Genomic DNA, 19,400 nt, shown 5'->3' with positions numbered 1-19,400 from the left:
TTAGACAACAGATATAAAAGATATTTTTTGTTTAAAGATCCTAGAATATTTAGAAGTAAGTCAAATAAGACTCAGTTGTAAATCTATCAAGAAAATTAATTTTGTGGCGAAGATGAAGTCTGCTTATCTTTAGGAAGATTTAAAACCAGTAGGGGTGACATGTTTCTTGGTTTAAGGACCATAGTCATATGAAGGGAGAATATATTTCACCATATTTAAGTCTCATTTTTCACCCCAATCAACTTGCATCGAAATTATATGTAGTTTTCAGTGAGTCCAGCAGCACATTGCACAAAACTTTTTTCCTTTAATCACCTCGGTTTTGCCTTATCTCTGCTGAATCTCTTTTGTGGGTTTCCAGTCTTTCAAGTTCAAATCCTTATTTTAAGGAGCTCTCCCTAGTAATAACTATCATTCTCTGTACCCTATTCTTCTTACTTCATTCCTAATTTTTTCTATCATAATTAGTAATATTCTTCTTTAGTTTCCCAAATCTGTCTTCCTCCCTTGATTTAGATATTGCTTCCAAGCTTACTTCCTCCCATCATCTAGTCTAGTTAGTATGAGAAAGTTGATAGTTCCTTCTGAAGAATTTTTGATAAGTCACTTGCCCCAAGGATGTCGATAACTCTAGGCAGGTCATATAACTTCAGTTTCCCGATCTCTGAAAGCCCTGCCTCCCAGGTAAGAAACAGATGAGAGATGGGGCCAAGTGCTCGAAAGCTTGTGTTGACTGCCTGCTTAGTATAAAACACTATGATTCACTCTGGAAATACACTATATGATTCTTTCAAATGAGTGGACAAACGTGTGCTGACTGTTAATGTAAATTAGGAAGAAAGTAAAAGTACAGGCTGGGTAGAGATACAAATAATATTCCTATCAACAAAGCAACTGATATTTACTGAAGAGAACAGGAAAACCTTCCTGGGTGACATCTGAGCTGGGCCTCCTTTGAAAGATGAGGATTTGCTTTTATCGACAGTGAGGAGCAAGCATGGAAGTATGAATGTTTATAGTAGGTTTAAGGAGTAGTAAGGATTGATGAGGTGCTGATGAATAAAGGTGGTGTCAGTTAATTATCATGTTTAGCATTTGCTTAATGCAAACAGTGAAGGCTAGGGGTGGGAGATAGAGTAATCTGGTGGGTGTTTTATTTTAGCAAGAAAGCTCTGGATATGTCTGAAATGTAACAGGAGGGAGGCAGAGAGGAGAGACTAGTAATTCTCTGGGTGGCAGAGATACAGATCTAAGCAATGGCAGTGTCTGTGGAGTTAACAGACACACAGAGACACAAGCAGACGATGTGGTGGCAGAAACTGAAGGACTGTGTCTGCAAGTCGGAGGCAGGAGTGCTTATTGCTACTCCCTGTTCGTGTCCCCTTCACTGTCCTGTCCTCTGTCTCCCACCACGCTATTTAGCTAAGGCCCTCAAGAGCACGGTGGTTTCTGCTTGTTTTATACATTGCTGTGCTCGTCAGGCAATTCTTGTTTTTGAGGATGTCCTTTACTCTTTTGGCAGAAAAGAGAGACCGTCCCTGAGGTACCACCTTTGCTGTTCAGTGATGAAGAGGAGAAGGAGGCACAGTTCGGAGTGAAACCAGTGGATAAGAAGGTCGAGAGTGCCAAAGAACCGACAGAATTTGGGAGAACTCATATGGTTGATAAGTCAGAACAGGTGGACTGTTTTTTCCTTGTATCTTCTGATATGTTTGTCTCTCATATGTTCTTGTAAAACGCACAGAGGCACACATATGCACACACCCTTACATTTTTCTACCACAGACAATAAATGGCTCATTTGTTGAAAATTTGGAAAACACTGGGAAATATGCAGTAGAAAATCTGTGATCCCACCATTCAGGGAAGCCTTCCACATCTTGCCTTTCAGTCTTTTTTCCACGTGCATGTGTGTGCACACAGTGATGTGCATTTTTCCACTTTCCATCATTATTGCCATTTTATCTTGATATCTGTTTTGCCTTTCTCTCTCAAGGGTGTTCTTCCACATCTTTGACATTTTGGTTTTCTCTCTACATGTCTGCTCTTTCTGACTTGTTCTCTTCTCTGTAGCATTTGTTACCTCTGGTTCTCTTCTAGTGTCCACCTGTACTTGAATTAAAATGACAGTTTTTTTTGTTTTGTTTTTTAAGGATTGGCACCTGAGCTAACAACTGTTGCCAATCTTTTTTTTTTTTTCCTGCTTTATTTCCCAAACCCCCCTGATACATAGTTGTATATCTTAGTTGCAGGTCCTTCTAGTTGTGGGATGTGGGACGCCGCCTCAACGTGGCCTGACGAGTGGTGCCATGTCCGCGCCCAGGATCCGAACCCTGGGCCGCCGCAGCAGAGCGCGAACTTAACCACTCGGCCAAGGAGCCGGCCCCTAAAATGACAGTTTTAAGAAGACTTTAGGGCCAGCCCGGTGGTGCAGCGGTTAAGTGCACACATTCTGCTTCGGCGGCCTGGGGTTCACCAGTTTGGATCCCGAGTACAGACATGGCACCGCTTGGCAAGCCATGCTGTGGTCGGCATCCCACGTATGAAGTAGAGGAGGATGGGCATGGATGTTGGCTCAGGGCCAGTCTTCCTCAGCAAAAAGAGGAGGTTTGGTGGCAGATGTTAGCTCAGGGCTAATCTTCCTCAAAATAAAAAAGATTTTAGTTTGCTAGTCTTTCATGTTTAATTATGTTGGCTGTGAATTACGGAGCAAAGTGAAATTTGTCTGTCTTCTACAACATTAGCTTCCTCCTCCTGGGCAGTCTGTCTGTCATGTCCTACAGTAGGCCTGTGGATATATGGCTGCTGCTGCATCTGGGAGTCAGTGATTGTTTTCCGTCTCTGTATGCCTTTTCTTTTTTTCTGACTTGACTTGTCTTCTGTGTGTGCAACTCCTTAGGTTCAGTCTCTTCTCTAGGGCCTATGTAAAGAATGTCGCATGTCCTTTGCTATTGAGGCTCCTTGGGACCGCACTGGGGCAAACATTTTATTTGTACCTGAGTCACTCTGTGACATTCCTTTCCCATAGTTTCACTGTGGGCCTTTTCCGTGTTCCTGTAGTTACCTCAATCATAGCCCATTCCACCCTTGAACTCTACCTGCTTGTCGTACTGCCGTCTGCCTGGCTTGAGTCTAAGCTCCTTGAGGATTGGGGCCAGGTTTGTTTTGCTCATCATTATATCTGTAGTACTCAGCATATTACCTTGCACAAGTAGGCACTTTGAAAATGTCATACTTCTTCAAAGAAGCACATTTTTTTCACAATTTAACCACTCTGAAATTAGGATGCAGCCTGCAGTCAATGGCTTGTTTAATTAGGAGTTGTTTTTTCTTTCTTGGTGGTTCATACAATCAGTGGCATCTTACCTGAGATGTGGTACTTGTTGAATGAATAAATGCTGTATTTTAGGATTATTTTAGAGATTCTAAATACAGTGTAAGCCACCTACAATTTATTTGTGTGATTTTTGTCAATGAGGTTTCTCCTTGGGACTTATGTATTAGTTAAATACTAGGAAATATATGATCCATTCCCAATGATCGGCATTTGTGTTCCCTCTATGACTTAGAAGTTATTTACAGCTCATGAGCAACCTGTGTGGATCAGGGTTATAACTGATGTGTATATCTCTTGGTAGGAAGGAGGGACCCATGGCTTTAAACTGATTGGAAAAATCATCTTTGGCTCTGAACTGTCTGTGCAGGATGCTGCCTTGGAGCAGCCGATCAGGAATTGACCTCAGTGTTTTGTTACCTGGAAGTGGATTAGCTGTAGTGTCCTGAAGCTTGTGAAGGTGGCAGTTACCGAATTAATGAGGAGCTTGGGAGGCTCCACAGTAGAATTTGTATTTCTAGGTGTTACTTATTTCTTCCCTTATTATTTCCATTTTCAGAAAGGACCTCTGACCACATCTACTCAGGAAGCTGGCAAGCATTCCGATTTATTTTCTTCCTCATCCCCATTGGACAAAGGAACCAAAAGTAGAACCAAAACTGTTCTTAGTTTATTTGATGAGGAAGAGGATAAAACAGAAGATCAAAACAGCATTCAAGCTCCAAAGAAAGAAGTAGGAAAGGTGAGCAAAAAAGCAGTAAAGGTTCAAATCTTTAGAAGGATAAAAAAATCTCATTTCATGGTGTTAGTTCTGTCATGTGAGTTGCTGAAGAACTGAGGGTTCTAATTTCTCATCATCCTCACCAACACTTACTGTTGACTTTTTTGTTAATAGCCAAGTGTTGGTGAGGATGTGGAGAAACTGGAACCCCTCATTCATTGCTGTTGGGAATAAAATGGTGTAGCCGCTGCAGAAAACAATTTGGTGGTTCCTCAAATTGTTAAATGTGAGAGCTACCGCTTGACCTAACAGTTCCATTTCTAAGTGTATATCCAAGAGAAATGAAAACACATGTTCATACAAAAACTGGAATGTCATGTTCCCAACAGCGTTATTTATAATAGCCAAAAGATGGGAACAACTCAGATGTCCGTCAACTGATGAATGCATAAACACCATATAGTATATCCATACAATGAAAGATTTTTTTGTCAATAAAAAGAATGAATTACTGAAACACGCTACAACGTGGATGAACCTTGAAAATATGCTGAATGAAAGAAGCTAGTGACAAACAGCACATATTGTACAATTCCGTTTATTTGAAATGTTCTGAATAGGCAAATCCATAGAGATAAAAAGATAAAAGTAGTTGCCTGTGTCTGGAGGCTAAAGGAATGGACAGAAATTGAGAGTGACTGCTAATAGTTTTGGGGTTTCTTTTGGGGGTGATGAGAATGTTCTAAATTTGGATTGTGGTGGTATTTGCATATCTATGAATATACTAAAAATCATTGAATTACATACTTTAAATAGGTGAATTTTATGGTATGTGAATTTTATCTCAATAGGGATATTAAAAAAAAACAGATGGCAAGCCATAGATTGCTAATACTTCTTCTAAGTCAAACTGATGGTATGATCCAAGTTGATTTCTACAAAAAATGTTTCATAAGTTTTTTTTATTTTACCAGTAGTATAACCCTGTTTATAAATGAGAGCCACACGCAGTGAATATGAATAATTTGCTATGTTTCCTTCCAGTCTTTTACTGTATATAATTTTGTACTGTGATTTTCATGGTTGTGAAACTTTTAACCCTAGTTGCTATCTTACCTTGCTTTTTACATATAATCAATCATAATAATTATCAATTTTTAATGTGACATTTTGTCAGAAGTGAGTTTCTGGCTTTAATCTGTGGTCGTGATTCTAAAGAAGAAATAGGGGAGAATTTTACAGTGTCAAGTCTGCGGCATTGTAGTATCAAACCAAGTAACGTGAATAGTAACTTTCAAATGTCAGATATCCTAGCAAACAAGAAGAACTCATTTGGAACTGCAGGTGGTAGGATAGAAGGTGGATGAGCAGAGAAAGGTTGGCTGGTTACACCTGTGCCAGGTCTTTGGCCTAAGGTGCTGGGGCTACATGCTGACCTCTCTGTGTAGTTTCTGGTATTAAGTCGGCTGCTGTCTCTTCCCTTCGGGAATGAAATGGAGAGAACTTATTTAATTTTGTGTGTTTTTACCCCTAAAATGTTTCTCATTATGGAACTAATAGATTGTTCTTTAAATAAAAAGTTCTGACTACACAAAGGTTGAAAAATAATCTTTCTAGATTATGTGTGTGTTATCTGTATGTGTAAATATATTCTCCTGTATTTTTCCCAGCTCCATAGTATCCGTGATGTGACTGTGTCCTTCCCTTTCTGATTGGCACTTGGGCTGTGTCCAGCCTTTAGCCTTTGTAAGCAGAGCTGCAGGATGTGTCTCTGTTGTTCCAGTTTTGTGGCTGTGTGTGATTTTCTTGAGATAAATCCCCAGAAGTCTAAACATGGATCAATTTCCCTCTTTTTCCCAGAGTCCCGATCCTGTTGCCCGCCCCAAGAGCACAGGTGTCTTCCAGGATGAAGAGCTCCTTTTTAGTCACAAGCTCCAGAAGGACAATGACCCAGATGTTGACCTTTTCTCCGGCACCAAAAAAACCAGGGTCAGTTCTAACTGGTTCTCCACATCACGGCTGTGTTATTGTATTTAGGTATTATCCCAGCAGCTCTCTTGATAAGCTGGATGTTGTTTTGGATGTTGAAGTTGGGTTTTGTCTTTTCTAGTTGTTAGAGCCAAGTGTTGGGAGCCTGTTTGGGGATGATGAAGATGATGATCTCTTCAGCTCGGCCAAGTCGCAGCCTTTGGTACCAGCCTTTTGTTCTCCATACTGGGGTGTGTGGGAAAGCTTCTGGGAAAGGAAATTAACGTCCAGTTATATGATTAAGGAAAATACACAGAGGACTGTGATACTTATCTAGTAAACGAATGGGAAATAATGTGCTGTTGGCAGTGTTCATGTTGGCTCCATCTTTTGTTCCCTAACTAACGTTAAAGCATTAACTAACCCCAGCTCTCTTACTGTATGACAGATGTGTTTGATTTTTAAGTTATTTACTGAAAGACCAGTGCATGCAATACGGTGACTAAATATTCATGCCTTTCAGGTGCAAAGCTTTAAATCTGAGTGTTAGCCTGTGTGTGTTATTTTTCCCCCTGCCCCAGTAGATTTTGTGAGTACTTTCTATTTTCTTTGTATCACAAAGAGGACTTTTGAGGAAGTGACAGTCTTTAGAATGCTATTTCTGAAATGCTGCCTCTGAGTTAGCTCAACCCTCATTTGAGAAATGACTTTTAAAACTCAGGAGCCAGATTCCTTTTTTAAATTATGACTTTTCTTTAAAATTTCTAAGATACCTGACAGATTTTTGATATTCTTTTTCTTTTGAAGATACCAGAAAAGAAGAAGGTAGTGAAAAAAGATCACTCTGTTTCCTCTTTCAAGAACCAGAAACATACTGAATCCACTCAAGGTAGCAAAGAAAACAGCATATGGAAGTTGGAAACACCTCAGGTTAGAGCTGATGTCCTTAAGGACTTTCAGATCTCGATCGCATCCCAGTAGAGATTAACTCCATCCTGCAGAGCCAAGGCTGTTCAGAGTTCTCTTAATTAAGGAAGAAACAGCAACTAGGACTTCCTCTTTCTTCACTGTATTTTTTGAACCCTCACTCATCTCTCCCTTCCTCATTCCACACTCAGCCCCATGAGTCTATACTTACCATGATTATTTTGGGAAGACCTCCAGATTCATTTCTAAAATAGAGTTGAGGTAAGGCAAAGAATCTTCTTCCCACTGAAACCCCCATTTCTCCCTTCGGGATACCTTGGAGTAGAATTACATGCGAATTGAAAATAAATCACATCCCATTTCTTACCTCTTCTGAGATCATTGCTGAGAGGCCTCTGTCCTCAGCAGTCTTCTCTATGGAACTCCTCCTGAGAACAGGCCAGGACTGGAGAGCAAGTTTTGATTCTGGCCTGCAGCTGCCCCTGGGTGTCTCACTGAGACCTCACTGTCCCGAGCTGTGAAAATGAGGCCCAGGACTTGCACGTCTCCAGTGACTCATCCTAGGTTTCAGCTTCTTGGCTTCTGGAACCAGTGCATTAGGCTGTGGGTGAATTTCTGTGTGCTCCATAGTATTTGCTGTATGGGATAACTGGCATGGTCATTTTGCAACTAGTCAGGTTTTGGTGCTCTGATAGATTATGATTCTTATGAGTCTTATTTATGATCTCTGTCTCCCTTTCCTCCGTGTACAGTCTGACAGCCTTCCACTTGCACAGTGGATGAGGAGGCATAAGCAAAGTAATGTTAGTGAAATGTTCTAAGGCCGGAGAGATTTGAATGCCTTTTCCATTGTAGAATTATACAAAGTGACAGCTTTATTCCATCACAGATTTATTTATAAGCTTAAGTGTAGTCCCAGGGACACTTTTCTTTCTATTTCCCCAATGGATTTTTAACTGAATGTAATTTCACACAGGACTCACCAGGTCCCGCTCCATTTAAAACCAAAGAGCCATCCCCTCGGATCTGGAAAATACAAGTAATTATAACATGTCTGGAATCTTCATTGCCTGCCTTGTGGCATCTATAAACCTTTTTGGATTTTTACTTTTGTCAGCTGCTGCCAGACATTTTCTCATTTCTTCTCCACCCTCTAGTTGTTGCTTCTTGTGTGCTGCATCTGTACCATCCTTTCTTTGGGCCCACTGGTGGGCACAGGTGTATAATCCTCTGTTTTAATTCTAAGAGTAGATCAGGAGACTTCCCTACGTTTCTCTTTCTCTTGTCGTATTATACATTATGTACACTGAGTCTCTCATCCTGTGTCACAGTAATAATAATAGACTACTGTGTTTAGGAAAACATAGAGTAAGTGTCATTTTTCTTCTTTAGGCAAATTTAGCGATTAACCCAGCAGCCTTGCTGCCTGCAGCAGCTCCCCAGATCTCTGGAGCGAAGCCGGTTTCACCAGAACTGGCTTTTCCTTCGTCTGAGCCAGGGAGGATCCACGGTCTGGAAAGTGTGCTGACTCTTCCTGGGAGCGGGGAGGCCGGTGTGAGTTTTGATCTTCCAGCTCAGGCGGACACCTTACACAGTGCAAACAAGGTGAGGAAACCGTCTTTGCCTGCCTGCTCTTTTCTAAATCACAACAACTTGTGTGTTTCTTCCTAGTCCATCAGTTACACACAGCAGGCTGACCCTGACTCCCCATTTGAAGGAGGCACCTCATCCTTCCTTCAGCCTCTCCGTCCTCTTTCCACCTCCCTATTCTGTATGCACGTCTCCACTGCCTGCGTTTGTTACATTTAGATTCTGCTCAGTAGCCACAGTGAAGTCCCACTACCTCTAGGAGGCCCTTCTGCACTGCCACCTGGAGGTCTGCTAAACACAGAGCAGATGGTGTTCCTCCTCTGCTGGCTCCTCACCGCCCAAAGGAGGACATGCGAGCTCCTTGGTTGGGTATTACAGCCTTTTACAATCGTGCTAACTGAAGCTTCCAGGTTCCCCACCGGTCACCCCACGCTGTCAGCCTGCACTCCAGTCACACCAGGCACCATTCCTTGAACACCCCGTGCCCCCCTGCCCCTGCGCTGCCATCTGCTCATGCTGCTTCCTCTGTCAGGAATGCTCTTCCTCATCCACAGCTCTGCTCAAACGTCACTGCTTCTGTGATATTTCCCCTCCTGCCCCCTTGTCCTGGGCTCCTTCCTCTGAGACCCATGGCACTTACTCCCTGGCTAGCACAGTGCCATCACACTGTTGCATAGGAATGTGGACTTATGCCAGAGGGGCTGTGAACTCTTGGAGGTTTTGCTTTAATTTTAGTTGGTTCTCTTCTTTCTGTCCAGTCTTCCTTCTCTGGAAAGTCATAGCTGACCTCTGAGTAAGCGACAATACCTAGGATACCCCTGGCAAAAGCATTCATTTCAAGTGTTTGCAAACCTCTTTTCCTTGTGAAAAACAAAGCGTCCTTCCTTTTGTTATATTTTTTTGTTAGCTTTTTCTTTTGGTTAAGTTTAAATCGGCTACTTAAAATTATCTGTGAGATTTTCTTCGTAGAGGGAAACACAATCGAGTACTTTGCCCAAAGTGGCTTGTACCTTCTCAAAACTACTTGATTGTATAGTTGGGAAAATATCACAAATACTGCATTATTGCTAATAAGTGACTCATATCTTGAGGTTATATTAAAAGTTCTGATTTCTAAACCACAGTTTTTATGTGAAAAATTTGACATTTGAATTTAATGTTTGTTGACTTGAAGAAAGGGCACCTTACATTGCTTCTCTTTCTTTATGGTCGCATATCTCCCTGCCCTGGAGCCCATTTTAGGCTAGCCCCTAATAAAGGTTGGTCCCAGAATGCCCCCTGGTTCTTTCTTGTTTTGAAAGATAGCCACATTTAAATTGAGGGCTGCCCAGGGGCCAGGGAGGTTGTGGGACTTAGAGCACCAGCGTCTCTACTTGTCAGGGTCAGAGGCAGAGGATGCCTTTTGTATGAAATTGAACAGAAATTGCCCTCAAAAGACTCAAAAATGGGCAACACTAAAGGATTAAGAATGACGTAGTCTTGGAGTATTAGGAGCTATTAAACTCCTTTGGAAATTTTTAAGAAATAACCTCTTCTGTGTCTTAGATAATACTTGATTGAGGTAGACCAGATAACCTTATGTTATTTTGAGTTGCAGATCATTTGCTGTGTTAACTTTGAACACTTTTTCTTTTTAATCATCAGATCAACATGTGTTTTTTTTGCCATTGCAGAGCCGGGTCAAAGTAAGAGGGAAGCGCAGACCACAGACCCGTGCAGCTCGGCGGTTGGCTGCCCAGGAGTCCAGTGAAGCTGAGGACATGAGTGTCCCCAGAGGATCCATCGCACAATTGGCAGATGGTGCCGTCTCACCAGATGGCTGTCAGCCGCAGCCCAGGGCAGCTGGTGGAGAAGGCAGTTCTGAGGCGGTCGTGGCAGCTGCCATGCCTTCTTGGTCGAGTGGTCCTGTGCCAGGAGTGGACAGAAGTCCTTTTGTAAAATCTCTGGGTCAGCCTCTTGAGGATGACCTTTTTGATTCTGGAGATATCTTTACAAAGGGCACTGGATCTCAGTCCACGGGGAGAGGAAAAGCCAAGGCGAAGGCAACAGAGAGCTCAGCCAACCCGCCAGGGGCAATTAAAGAAAAGAGCCCCATGTTTCCTGCCCCAGGTGAGGCAGGCAGCGATGATGATCTCTTTCAGTCTGTTAAACCAAAACCAGCCAAGAAAACAAATCCCTTCCCTCTGCTGGAAGATGAAGACGATCTCTTTACAGCTCAGAAAGGCAAGAAGAATGAGTCAAAACCCAGCAGTCAGCAGGATGTCATCTCAAAAGCACAAGATATTTTTGAGGTAATAGGACATAATGGTACATTTTTGTGCATGGTTCTTTGTTAAGGAAAATACCTGATGGACTCATTTGAGCCATAGATTACATTAAGCTTATTGTTGCTGCCCGATCTCTACTTGCTTAGTAATTATAATTAGGTTTTCTTATTAACTGTGAAACTTACTCAGAAGTAGTTTTTTATTTTGTTTCATATAGAGGCTAGTTCCTGGCTGGCCATAACTATTGACTTAGGTCTTGATTTTTATAGTTTCTGTCAGAATGGTGCTATAGTCAGCTTCCTTGGCATGCCACTCTGTGACACAGATAAAGCAGTCTTGGTACACCTGGAGTGTTTAACCTCTGGTTCTTGGGGAACAGGCGCTTGCTGGAGCTGAGATTGAGTACAGGCAGGAAGGCCTTCAGTGGCGCATCCTGGGCAGATGTTTACAAGGTGAACTAGGACCAGTGCTCTGCTCCCCAGAGCTCTCAGGGAGGGGAATCTGATACAGACAGGACAACAGATTAATAAGATGTATTCAGATAATGGTAAGTGCCATAAAGAAAACAACCCAGGGCAGTGGGGCCAAGTGCTGGGTCTGGGTGAGAGGTGCTCCTTCAGGGAGGACTGGTAGAGAAGGCCTCTCTGTAGAGCTGGCATTTGAGCGAGACTAGAAGAATGAGAAGGACTGGGGCAGGCAGAGGTCTGGAGTAGCCTGTTCCAGGCAGAGGAGGCAGTCACTTGGCTGTGCCAGAACACTGGTAGCTTGCATTTTTACAACTTGTTGAAGTGAGTGTTTTTAATTAAATTTTGATTTGAAATTTTTTTTTTTTTTGGCTTAACAAGGATGACATATTTGCTACAGAAGCAATTAAACCCTCACAAAAAACAAAAGAGAAGGAAAGAACATTTGAGTCCAACTTATTTGATGATAACATTGATATCTTTGCTGACCTAACTGTAAAACCAAAAGAAAAGTCTAAAAAGAAAGTGGAAGCTAAGTCTATATTTGACGATGATATGGGTAAGTTTGGTTTCTACACACGACTTAGAGAGTCCTTACCATTCACTGACTTGATATTTATCTTGCTACCCTTGTCTTGGCCTTTTCCTGAAAAATGTTTCCCAGTGAGTTTCCTTTGGCTTGCTGTGTGATCTTGAGTTAGACTCAGGATGGATAAGTAAATGGACTAGTCATTTTGGTGAAACAACTTTTTGGTGTGAGGGACATCAAAGAATTTGAAGGAGCCCAGACTTTGACCTTTAAATATGATTTAACTTTTCTGTTAGTATGCCCCTTGCGAGTCATCTTTGACAAATCTGAACACCCTGATGTTATGAAAGGAGGATCAGAAACTACCCAGTGTGCTAAAGTAGGCTCAGGTGGCTGCTTCGGGTGTGATTCTGTTGATTGAGTCAGAGTTCTAGCTGGAGAGTGAGCGGCAGTGGTTCAGAGAATGGAGTGGCAGTGCAGGAGGAGAACAGGACTATATAGGAAAGCAGGTATAACTCAGACTTTGCGTCTCATCAAAGATATTTAGTGTTTGTAAATGTGCTCTTTTTCCCTTCACGGTATAACATCTATTTTATTAATGGGCAAACCAAATGACCCATAACCCTAAATATAGGGCTTCTGGTAAATCCTGTGTTGGTGGATAGGACTTGGTTTGAGGCCAAATGTATGCTTCCTGTTCACTCTCCTCTGTCTCCCACGTTTTGACCTTGGGGTTAACTGGGAAAAAGCTGGGGCTGCAGTCCCCCAGTGGCTTTCTGCCCCGAGCAAGCCGTGTGCTCTGTCTCCACCAGCTTCCCACCATATGGGGTGCAGAGGAGACTTCGTTTCTTTTATAACAAAAAACTAATACATGCCTGTTGTAATAGATTAATACTATTCGGGAAATGTAAAAAGTGAAAAGCAATCCCTAGAGGTAGCCATTATTGAGAGTTTGGTGTGTATCCTTTCAGACATGGTGATGTTAATATAGATCTGTATACATATAAATATATACTTATTTTTTCCAAAGTAAAAATATACTTTACCTGTTCTGCTGTTCCTTTTAGTTACTTACCGTCTTCCCGTGTCAGTACATAGAGATCTACTTCCTTGTTTTTAGTGGTTGTGTAGTATTGTGTAGTATCAATAAGCCGTGAGCTTATTGAGGGTGATCTAGATTCTAGGTTTTCTCTATTATAAATAACGCCATGGTCTTTAATGTTTGTGTATACATATCTTTATGTACACATGCTGAAATCTCTGTAGGATAGAATCCTAGCAGTAACATTACTGGGTTAGTAACATTACTAAGATGAGTCATGAAGCACTAGAGTCAGTGACCCACTGAACACAAATGTAGTCAAAGACTTACATTCTTAGCATTGAGATGCCTCAGATAGATGCATTTATTCTGGAGGAGGCTGACTCCTATGTGGGATTTCCTTTTGCTTATTTTTATTGCTGTTTCCTTTTAAAATCCAGTGGGAAAAGAATGTAGAAATAAGGATAACATCACAGATGGTAAAGTCAGGGGCTGGATTGGAGGTCCAGCTGTCCTTCCCTTTTTCCTCTCCTACATGTGCACACACATACCTTCGTAGCTGAGAAATTGTGCTCAGAGAGAACCTGTGACTTGTACGGGATCATACAACTTAATTTAGTAGGAGAGCCAGGACCAGAATGTAAGAGGCTTGGCTCTTAGTCTTTTTTAGGATCCCATACTGTTAGCAGACTTGAGTCTTTGCTGGTTTGTGTTGAAATGTCTTACAAGCACCCATTTTCTTGCCTATTCATCAACTCCTTTTCTTTCTTTCTTTCTTTCTTTTTTTAAAGATGACATCTTCTCCTCTGGTATCCAGGCTAAGACAACCAAACCAAAAAATCGATCTTCACAGGCAGCAGCTGAACCAAGATCTGAACAGAAGGTGTCCAACATATTTGATGATCCCTTGAATGCCCTTGGAGGCCAGTAGAGTGTACAGGGTATCACATCTCACCCTTCAGCTGCGGCCTGGAGTTAATGATGCCATCTTATATGCTCAATGGTGTAACTGAATTACAAAAAGTGAATACTGAAACAGCTAGCTCACCTCTTACCCAACGCACCTAGTATTTTTCTGCACTGATTTTAATCATGCTTAATACTGCAAAACAAAAATAAATGTTTCACAGTGTTTGGTTTTTTTTTTAAACACTATTTTGATTTAATTAGCCTTGGTAGGGCCACAGTATGATTTAGGGCACGTTAGAGGAGAAACCTGTTTGTGCCTTTCATGGGTGGGCAGGGAATTACAGAGGTAGGAAGTGCCATTCGGATGACCCGGAGTCTTCCTTACATGGAGGGCAGCCCTAGCTTAGTCAGACTCTTAGGCTCTGACTAAGTTAGGGCTGTTGATAGAGGAAGAGGATGAGAGATTATATACCTCATGAGGCTTTGCAGTAGGAGAGGAGGTTTCCTCTGATTCCACTGAATTCTGAAGATGCCTCTACATGTCCACCAAGGCAAAGTTTGGCAAACTGTGGCCTCCACTGTCTGTTTTTGTAAATAAAGTTTTATTGGAACATAACCATACTCATTCATTTACGTATTGTCTACGGCTGTTTTCACTCTACCAACAATGTCAGAGTTGTGACAGAGACTGGATGGCCCACAAAGACTAAGATGTTTTCTATCTAGTGCTTTACGGAAATGGTTTGCTTACCTTTGCTCTCAGGCATTCATTGCCAGTCCTTGGAGCTTTGCATTATTTTGTGAACAAGGTAAAATGAAACCCAGGTAATGGTAGGGAGAAGTGCTAAGGAGGAAATGTCAGCCTCTAGAGCAGCGTTGTTGCATAGAACTCGGCACTGATAGGAATGTTCTGTAACTGTGTTGTCCAGTGTGGGTAGCCACTAGCCAGCCGCATGAATGGCCGATCCCTCTTCTAGTGTGTGTTTTCCTGTGCTATGTCATCTTGGTGATGAGTATTCAATTTGTAACTGTGGCACAACCTTTTAGGCAGGCCTGATTGGCTTCACTAATTCTGAACCCACTAACTTCTTCCTTGGGCACTTTTAAGATTGAACTGGTCGTTGCTCATACTCAGAGTCAAAGGTTTTGCCCTGCTCTGCTGTGAGAGTGAACCAGTGGCAGAAGAGGGTGCTTACTAGTTGCCTACTCCTTTTCCCTATGCTGTTTGTGCATCTACCTTCTACCCGTTAAGTTACTTGTGTAGGTAGTTTCCTGCTCTGAGTCTGAGCCCAGTGTGGGGTCTGACTCGGCAAGTATTTGTTAAACACGTTTTTCTTTTGGAGTGATCAGATCTACTGATCTGTAATTAGGATTGATTCCAAGGAATTCAGGAGATAATAGAAAATATGCAGATTGCTATTTTGAGAGGTTCGAAAGGGGGAGGGAACCTATACTTACTGGTCCTGTGGTAGTCACTTTTCCTGTTATTTTATTCAGTCTCCAGAACTCTACCAGACGGGTAATGTCTTCATTTTACAGATGAGGCTAAAATCTGGAAGTAGAGTGGAATAGTGGAGCAAGTTTGGACTTTTGTATTGAGACCTAGATTTAAATCGGGTTGCCCCTCTTGGAGCTGTTGGACTGTAGGCAATTTGTTTTTACCTTTGTTAGCTTCTGTTTCCTCTTTTGTCAAGTACCAACCCTGCAGGACTGTGATGGGAGGGAATCTGAAAAGACCTTTGTTGACTGTCTGGCTCTTAAAGAATGATAGATGATGGTGATGAGAATGGATGATTTGGCCAAGGTAACAGAGCTTCCAGTATTACAACCCAAGGCTTTAAGCTCACCTGTCTGTTTCCAAAGCCGGTGCCCTCAATTCTGCCTGACTGAAGTGGGGAGGCAGATTGAGAAGCTAAATTTTTGCTTCAGTAAGATTCACTCCATCACAGGCACTATTTTAGAGTCTCGTTTACAAAGATAGTAATCATATCTCTGTCCTCAAGGGGCTCCAATCTATTCAGTATTAGAATTTAAGAAGGAACCAATGGCAAGAGAGCCTGAAGATGAATGAAAGCCCCGTGCCTCATCATCAATCGCAGCGTATGCTCAATAGTTGGTTGAACTGTGGAGACGAATTTGTGGGTGGGGTCTCAGGAGAATGAGGCCCCAGTTTAGGTGCTGGGGTTCCTCTGTCACTGGATGAGGATGAGTGAGGCTGCAGCGGGAGGGAGGTTCATGGTCTGCAGTTATTCACCTAGTGAAACAGCAGGCCAGTTGGGTTGGGAAATCCGTAAGGGCTGGGTTTACAACGCCTGCGGGGAATGGCGGGCCAAAGAGCAGCGGGGGCGTCCCAGGTTGGAAGGGTTTATGTTGTACACCTGGGCTCAGCAGCCTGGGAACTGCAGCAGGAGAATAAAAGGGTGGCTGGGCTTTACCCAACGCTGGCATTTCACAGCCCGAGATGTCCACTCTTAGTACCTGGCCTGCAGTTCTCAGTAAATTGGATGAGGAATAAAGGGATAAGACGACAGAGGTAGTTTACTTTCCTCCTAGTTTTCAACCGGGCATGGCAGTGGCCCCATATTTCTGATGAGGTCATTGAGGCCGGAAACTATAGGGGACAGTGAGGCGCAGGAAGGAGGGGCATCTGTTCAAGGCAGGACAGCCCGGAGCGCTCCGGGAGTGCACAGGCTCTTGAAAGGCCATCGACTGGACGGCGTCGGCCTGGACCCTCCTTCCCCCAGCACACGAGACACCCGCCGTTCCCAGCAGGCTGTGCGGCTTTGGCCCTAGTCAGGCGGCCGCTGTTAGTAATAAAGGGTCAACATCCGGGCCTCTGCTAACCGACAACCACCGCCAAGCGCAAAGGAAGCCCCGGCTCCCGAGCAACGGCCGGCGTCCGGTGGCCAGGCCCCGCCCCCGCCCCCGCTGATTGGAGGGGGACGTGAGCGGCGGCGAGCGATTGGTACGCGGTGTCACAAAGGGGCGGGGGCGCGGCGGCCGCGGAGCGTGGCTAGTGTGTGCGGGCTGAGGCGTTGCTCGCGGGGCCGCGCCTCCCTGTGCGCCTGCGGGCGGGCGAGCGAGTGGTCGAGACAGGCGGCGAGGGCGAGCGGCCGGATGGGGAGCGCGGCCGCGGCTGCGGGCTGCTGAGCCGGGCCGCGTTGTCGCCGCCGGCCTCTCGGCGCAGGGCAGCTGGGCCGAGCCCCCGTCGCCGCCGCCGCTGCCCGGAGCGCGACGCGGTGGGCCGCCCGCCCGACGGGGGCTGACCTCCAAGTCGCCAGTTCTGACGCGGAGCCGGAGCCCTGCCCTCCAGATCGAGCTCGTGCGTCCGGGGAGCCGGCGTTTCTCCGCGAGGAGCACGGGCTGCGCAGGTGACGCAGGGGCTTCAGGGGGCTGCGGCGGAAAGGGCCCGCCAGACGTTGGCTCCAAAGGATTTCCCCGTTTCGCTAGAAAATTTATCCCAGGCCAGAGTTGAGGGTGCAGATGCGTGGTGTGGCGGATATCATTCTGTAGCTTGTATTAAAACGTAGGGCTGTTTTCACACATTAGTAAAGTCAGTTCGTTAAATGTAGATATCTTTAATCGCTGCACAGCATTCCGGATCTCTTAATGTTGGGGGGAAAGTTTAAAGGACAACTGCTCTTATGTGGCTAACAGTCTTTACAACAGAGGATAAAGCCGGTTCCAAGTTACTTATCCAGCGCTGTTACTGCCTTGCCTGTCTTTAACTTCCGTTTCATCTTTGGTGGGTGTGATGTTTAGAACTCTTTCGGAGGAGATGAGAGAAATGTTTTGGGAATTGATTTAGAAATGTGTTTTGATGCCATTACTCTTAACATAGCTGAGGATGGTTTTTAAATTACTACCGGTAAAACTTCTGGAAGTACTTTTTTTCTCTACCTGCCTTTTTCCTTTCCTCTTCCTTTTCAATTTTTTAGCCGTTTTTGGCATCGTTTCGCATCCTGTCTTTTACAGTCTTCATTGCCTCTCGTTGGTGTGCTCATTGGAGCATGACCCCACACCGCTTTCGGAAGCTGCCTGTGGACCCCACTTTTAATACTGGCTGGGTCTTTGGCCTGCTGGAGCTTCCCTTTTCTGCTCTGCCATCGTCTGGTCCATCAGTCTGGCTGAGCTAGATTTCATGGCCTCATTTTGTCCTCTTTTTCAGTAATTTCTACTGCTAAAGAGAAGTTAAACTATTTTGGTTTTGAATTTGGTTACCAACCTTGCTTCTTTTTGATATTGGAAATTACCCCATTGATTAGGGCCCAAACTTATGATGCGTGTTAGTGCTGCACTAGGTTGCTGTTTTTGTGTTAGCCCATAGTTACTTTATCCATTCTCGTAGGTGGACTTGCAAATCTTTCTCGTATGTTCCCACCCACAGCTTGTTGATTTTATTAGAGGTGTTGCTGTGAAAGAGTACTGTGGTGGAGGAAATGCTCCTTATATCTTCTCTCAGTTCCTTGGACAGGCGCTGGTTACCCATGGCTTTATTTCCTTAACGTTCAGTTCAGCATTCCTGGCCTGACTTCTGCTGCTAGAGCTGCTGCTATGTAGATAGGAGTGCTCTTGGCTTTGGGGGAATAGACACTAGTGATTCTGTAGTACAGTCATACTTCGTAGAACATGGTAAGTATGTTCTTAAGAATCGCATGTTATCCAAAATCATAAAAGCAGTGGTTTCAGTGAGGAGGGGAAAAGAGGTTAGGGGATAGCTTCATACAGTCATTTTTCCTACAGGCCTTTCAGTGTGTTAAAGATGCTAGAAACAAAACCTGAGCAACACAGTCATTTGGCTTTTGTTTAAGAGTAATGGCCTTTTGCCACTATCACTAGTAGCATTATTAGCGCAGTACTTTGTATGATTATATTTGTTACTCATTATTTTGTTAAATAGTGTAACAGCACTCAAAGCAGCTGTGCTACCAGCAGAACTTTTCTTTCTGTGATGCCGTCTCTTTAGGACCATTAGCAGTCTCCACAATGCAACTCAGGTTCCCTGATTAATTATACTTTCAATCAGTGTTATAAAATTCACACTAAAGCAGAAATCCCTGTATGAGCATGTCTGTTATGAATTGGATAAACTTTGGTGGACTTAGTTTGGAGTGAATCATAACATGATTCCCATGGAAACCAACATTCCTCCAAAGAAACTTTTGGACTATAACCAAACATTTCTTCATCTCTAAGACAGGGATAATACCTTACCTGTATCACAGGTTTGTTCCAAAGATCAATTGAGAGAGTGAATATTTATTTACTTTTTAATTGAACAAACCCTTAATGGGTACCAGTATGTACAAACACTGTGCTAGGTAATGGGACAGTAAAGCAGATGTGGTACCTCCCTTAAGTCACTTACAGTTTAGTTAGAGTAAGAAAGCCATGTAAAAAATGAAATCGATTGTAATGAATGCAGTGTACGATGGAGGTAAGGGTGCCAAGGAGAGTAACCATAAAACACTTTGTGGAGTAGTTGCTATTTGAGCTGGGTCTTGAAAGAGGATTAGGTGCTTGTCAGGTAGCCAAGTGTGGGGGTGGTGGTGAGTAGAGCAAAGCAGGAGCAATAATATGGATGCTGATGTGTTCCAAAGCTGCAGGTGCAAATGATTAGAGGATAGAGGTACCAGAGGTGTTGTAGGG

The 19,400-nt window shown here is 43.6% G+C and overlaps 2 protein-coding genes across 10 annotated transcripts in view; both read left to right on the top strand.

Annotated features, from left to right (window-relative positions):
• WASHC2A (WASH complex subunit 2A) overlaps window positions 1-14,367 on the top strand; it is a 49,695-nt gene extending 35,328 nt beyond the window's left edge. For 2 of the 4 annotated variants that reach the window (XM_044759167.2, XM_044759169.2), the window contains exons 22-31: window positions 1,523-1,678; window positions 3,894-4,076; window positions 5,916-6,044; window positions 6,166-6,246; window positions 6,831-6,953; window positions 7,927-7,989; window positions 8,343-8,555; window positions 10,214-10,831; window positions 11,653-11,830; window positions 13,634-14,367. In XM_044759167.2, the coding sequence (XP_044615102.2) occupies window positions 1,523-1,678; window positions 3,894-4,076; window positions 5,916-6,044; window positions 6,166-6,246; window positions 6,831-6,953; window positions 7,927-7,989; window positions 8,343-8,555; window positions 10,214-10,831; window positions 11,653-11,830; window positions 13,634-13,773 (1,884 nt within the window). In that variant the 3' untranslated portion in view covers window positions 13,774-14,367. The remainder of the gene's footprint in view (window positions 1-1,522; window positions 1,679-3,893; window positions 4,077-5,915; window positions 6,045-6,165; window positions 6,247-6,830; window positions 6,954-7,926; window positions 7,990-8,342; window positions 8,556-10,213; window positions 10,832-11,652; window positions 11,831-13,633) is intronic. The other 2 variants (XM_044759175.2, XM_044759182.2) reach the window with 1 other exon arrangement.
• A 2,390-nt stretch (window positions 14,368-16,757) lies between these two features.
• Window positions 16,758-19,400, top strand: part of ZFAND4 (zinc finger AN1-type containing 4) — a 102,442-nt gene continuing 99,799 nt past the window's right edge. For 3 of the 6 annotated variants that reach the window (XR_011496470.1, XR_011496473.1, XM_014865697.3), the window contains exon 1: window positions 16,811-17,122. The gene's annotated coding sequence lies outside the window, so the exon portion shown is untranslated. Of the gene's footprint in view, window positions 17,123-19,400 lie in introns of all 6 variants that reach the window. The other 3 variants (XM_070493022.1, XM_070493020.1, XM_014865700.3) reach the window with 3 other exon arrangements.

Source organism: Equus asinus, chromosome 2 (genome assembly GCF_041296235.1).
Source record: "Equus asinus isolate D_3611 breed Donkey chromosome 2, EquAss-T2T_v2, whole genome shotgun sequence".
Taxonomy (NCBI): Eukaryota; Metazoa; Chordata; class Mammalia; order Perissodactyla; family Equidae; genus Equus; species Equus asinus.
Note: the sequence above shows the minus strand (reverse complement) of the source record. Positions and strands in the feature narration are given on the sequence as shown.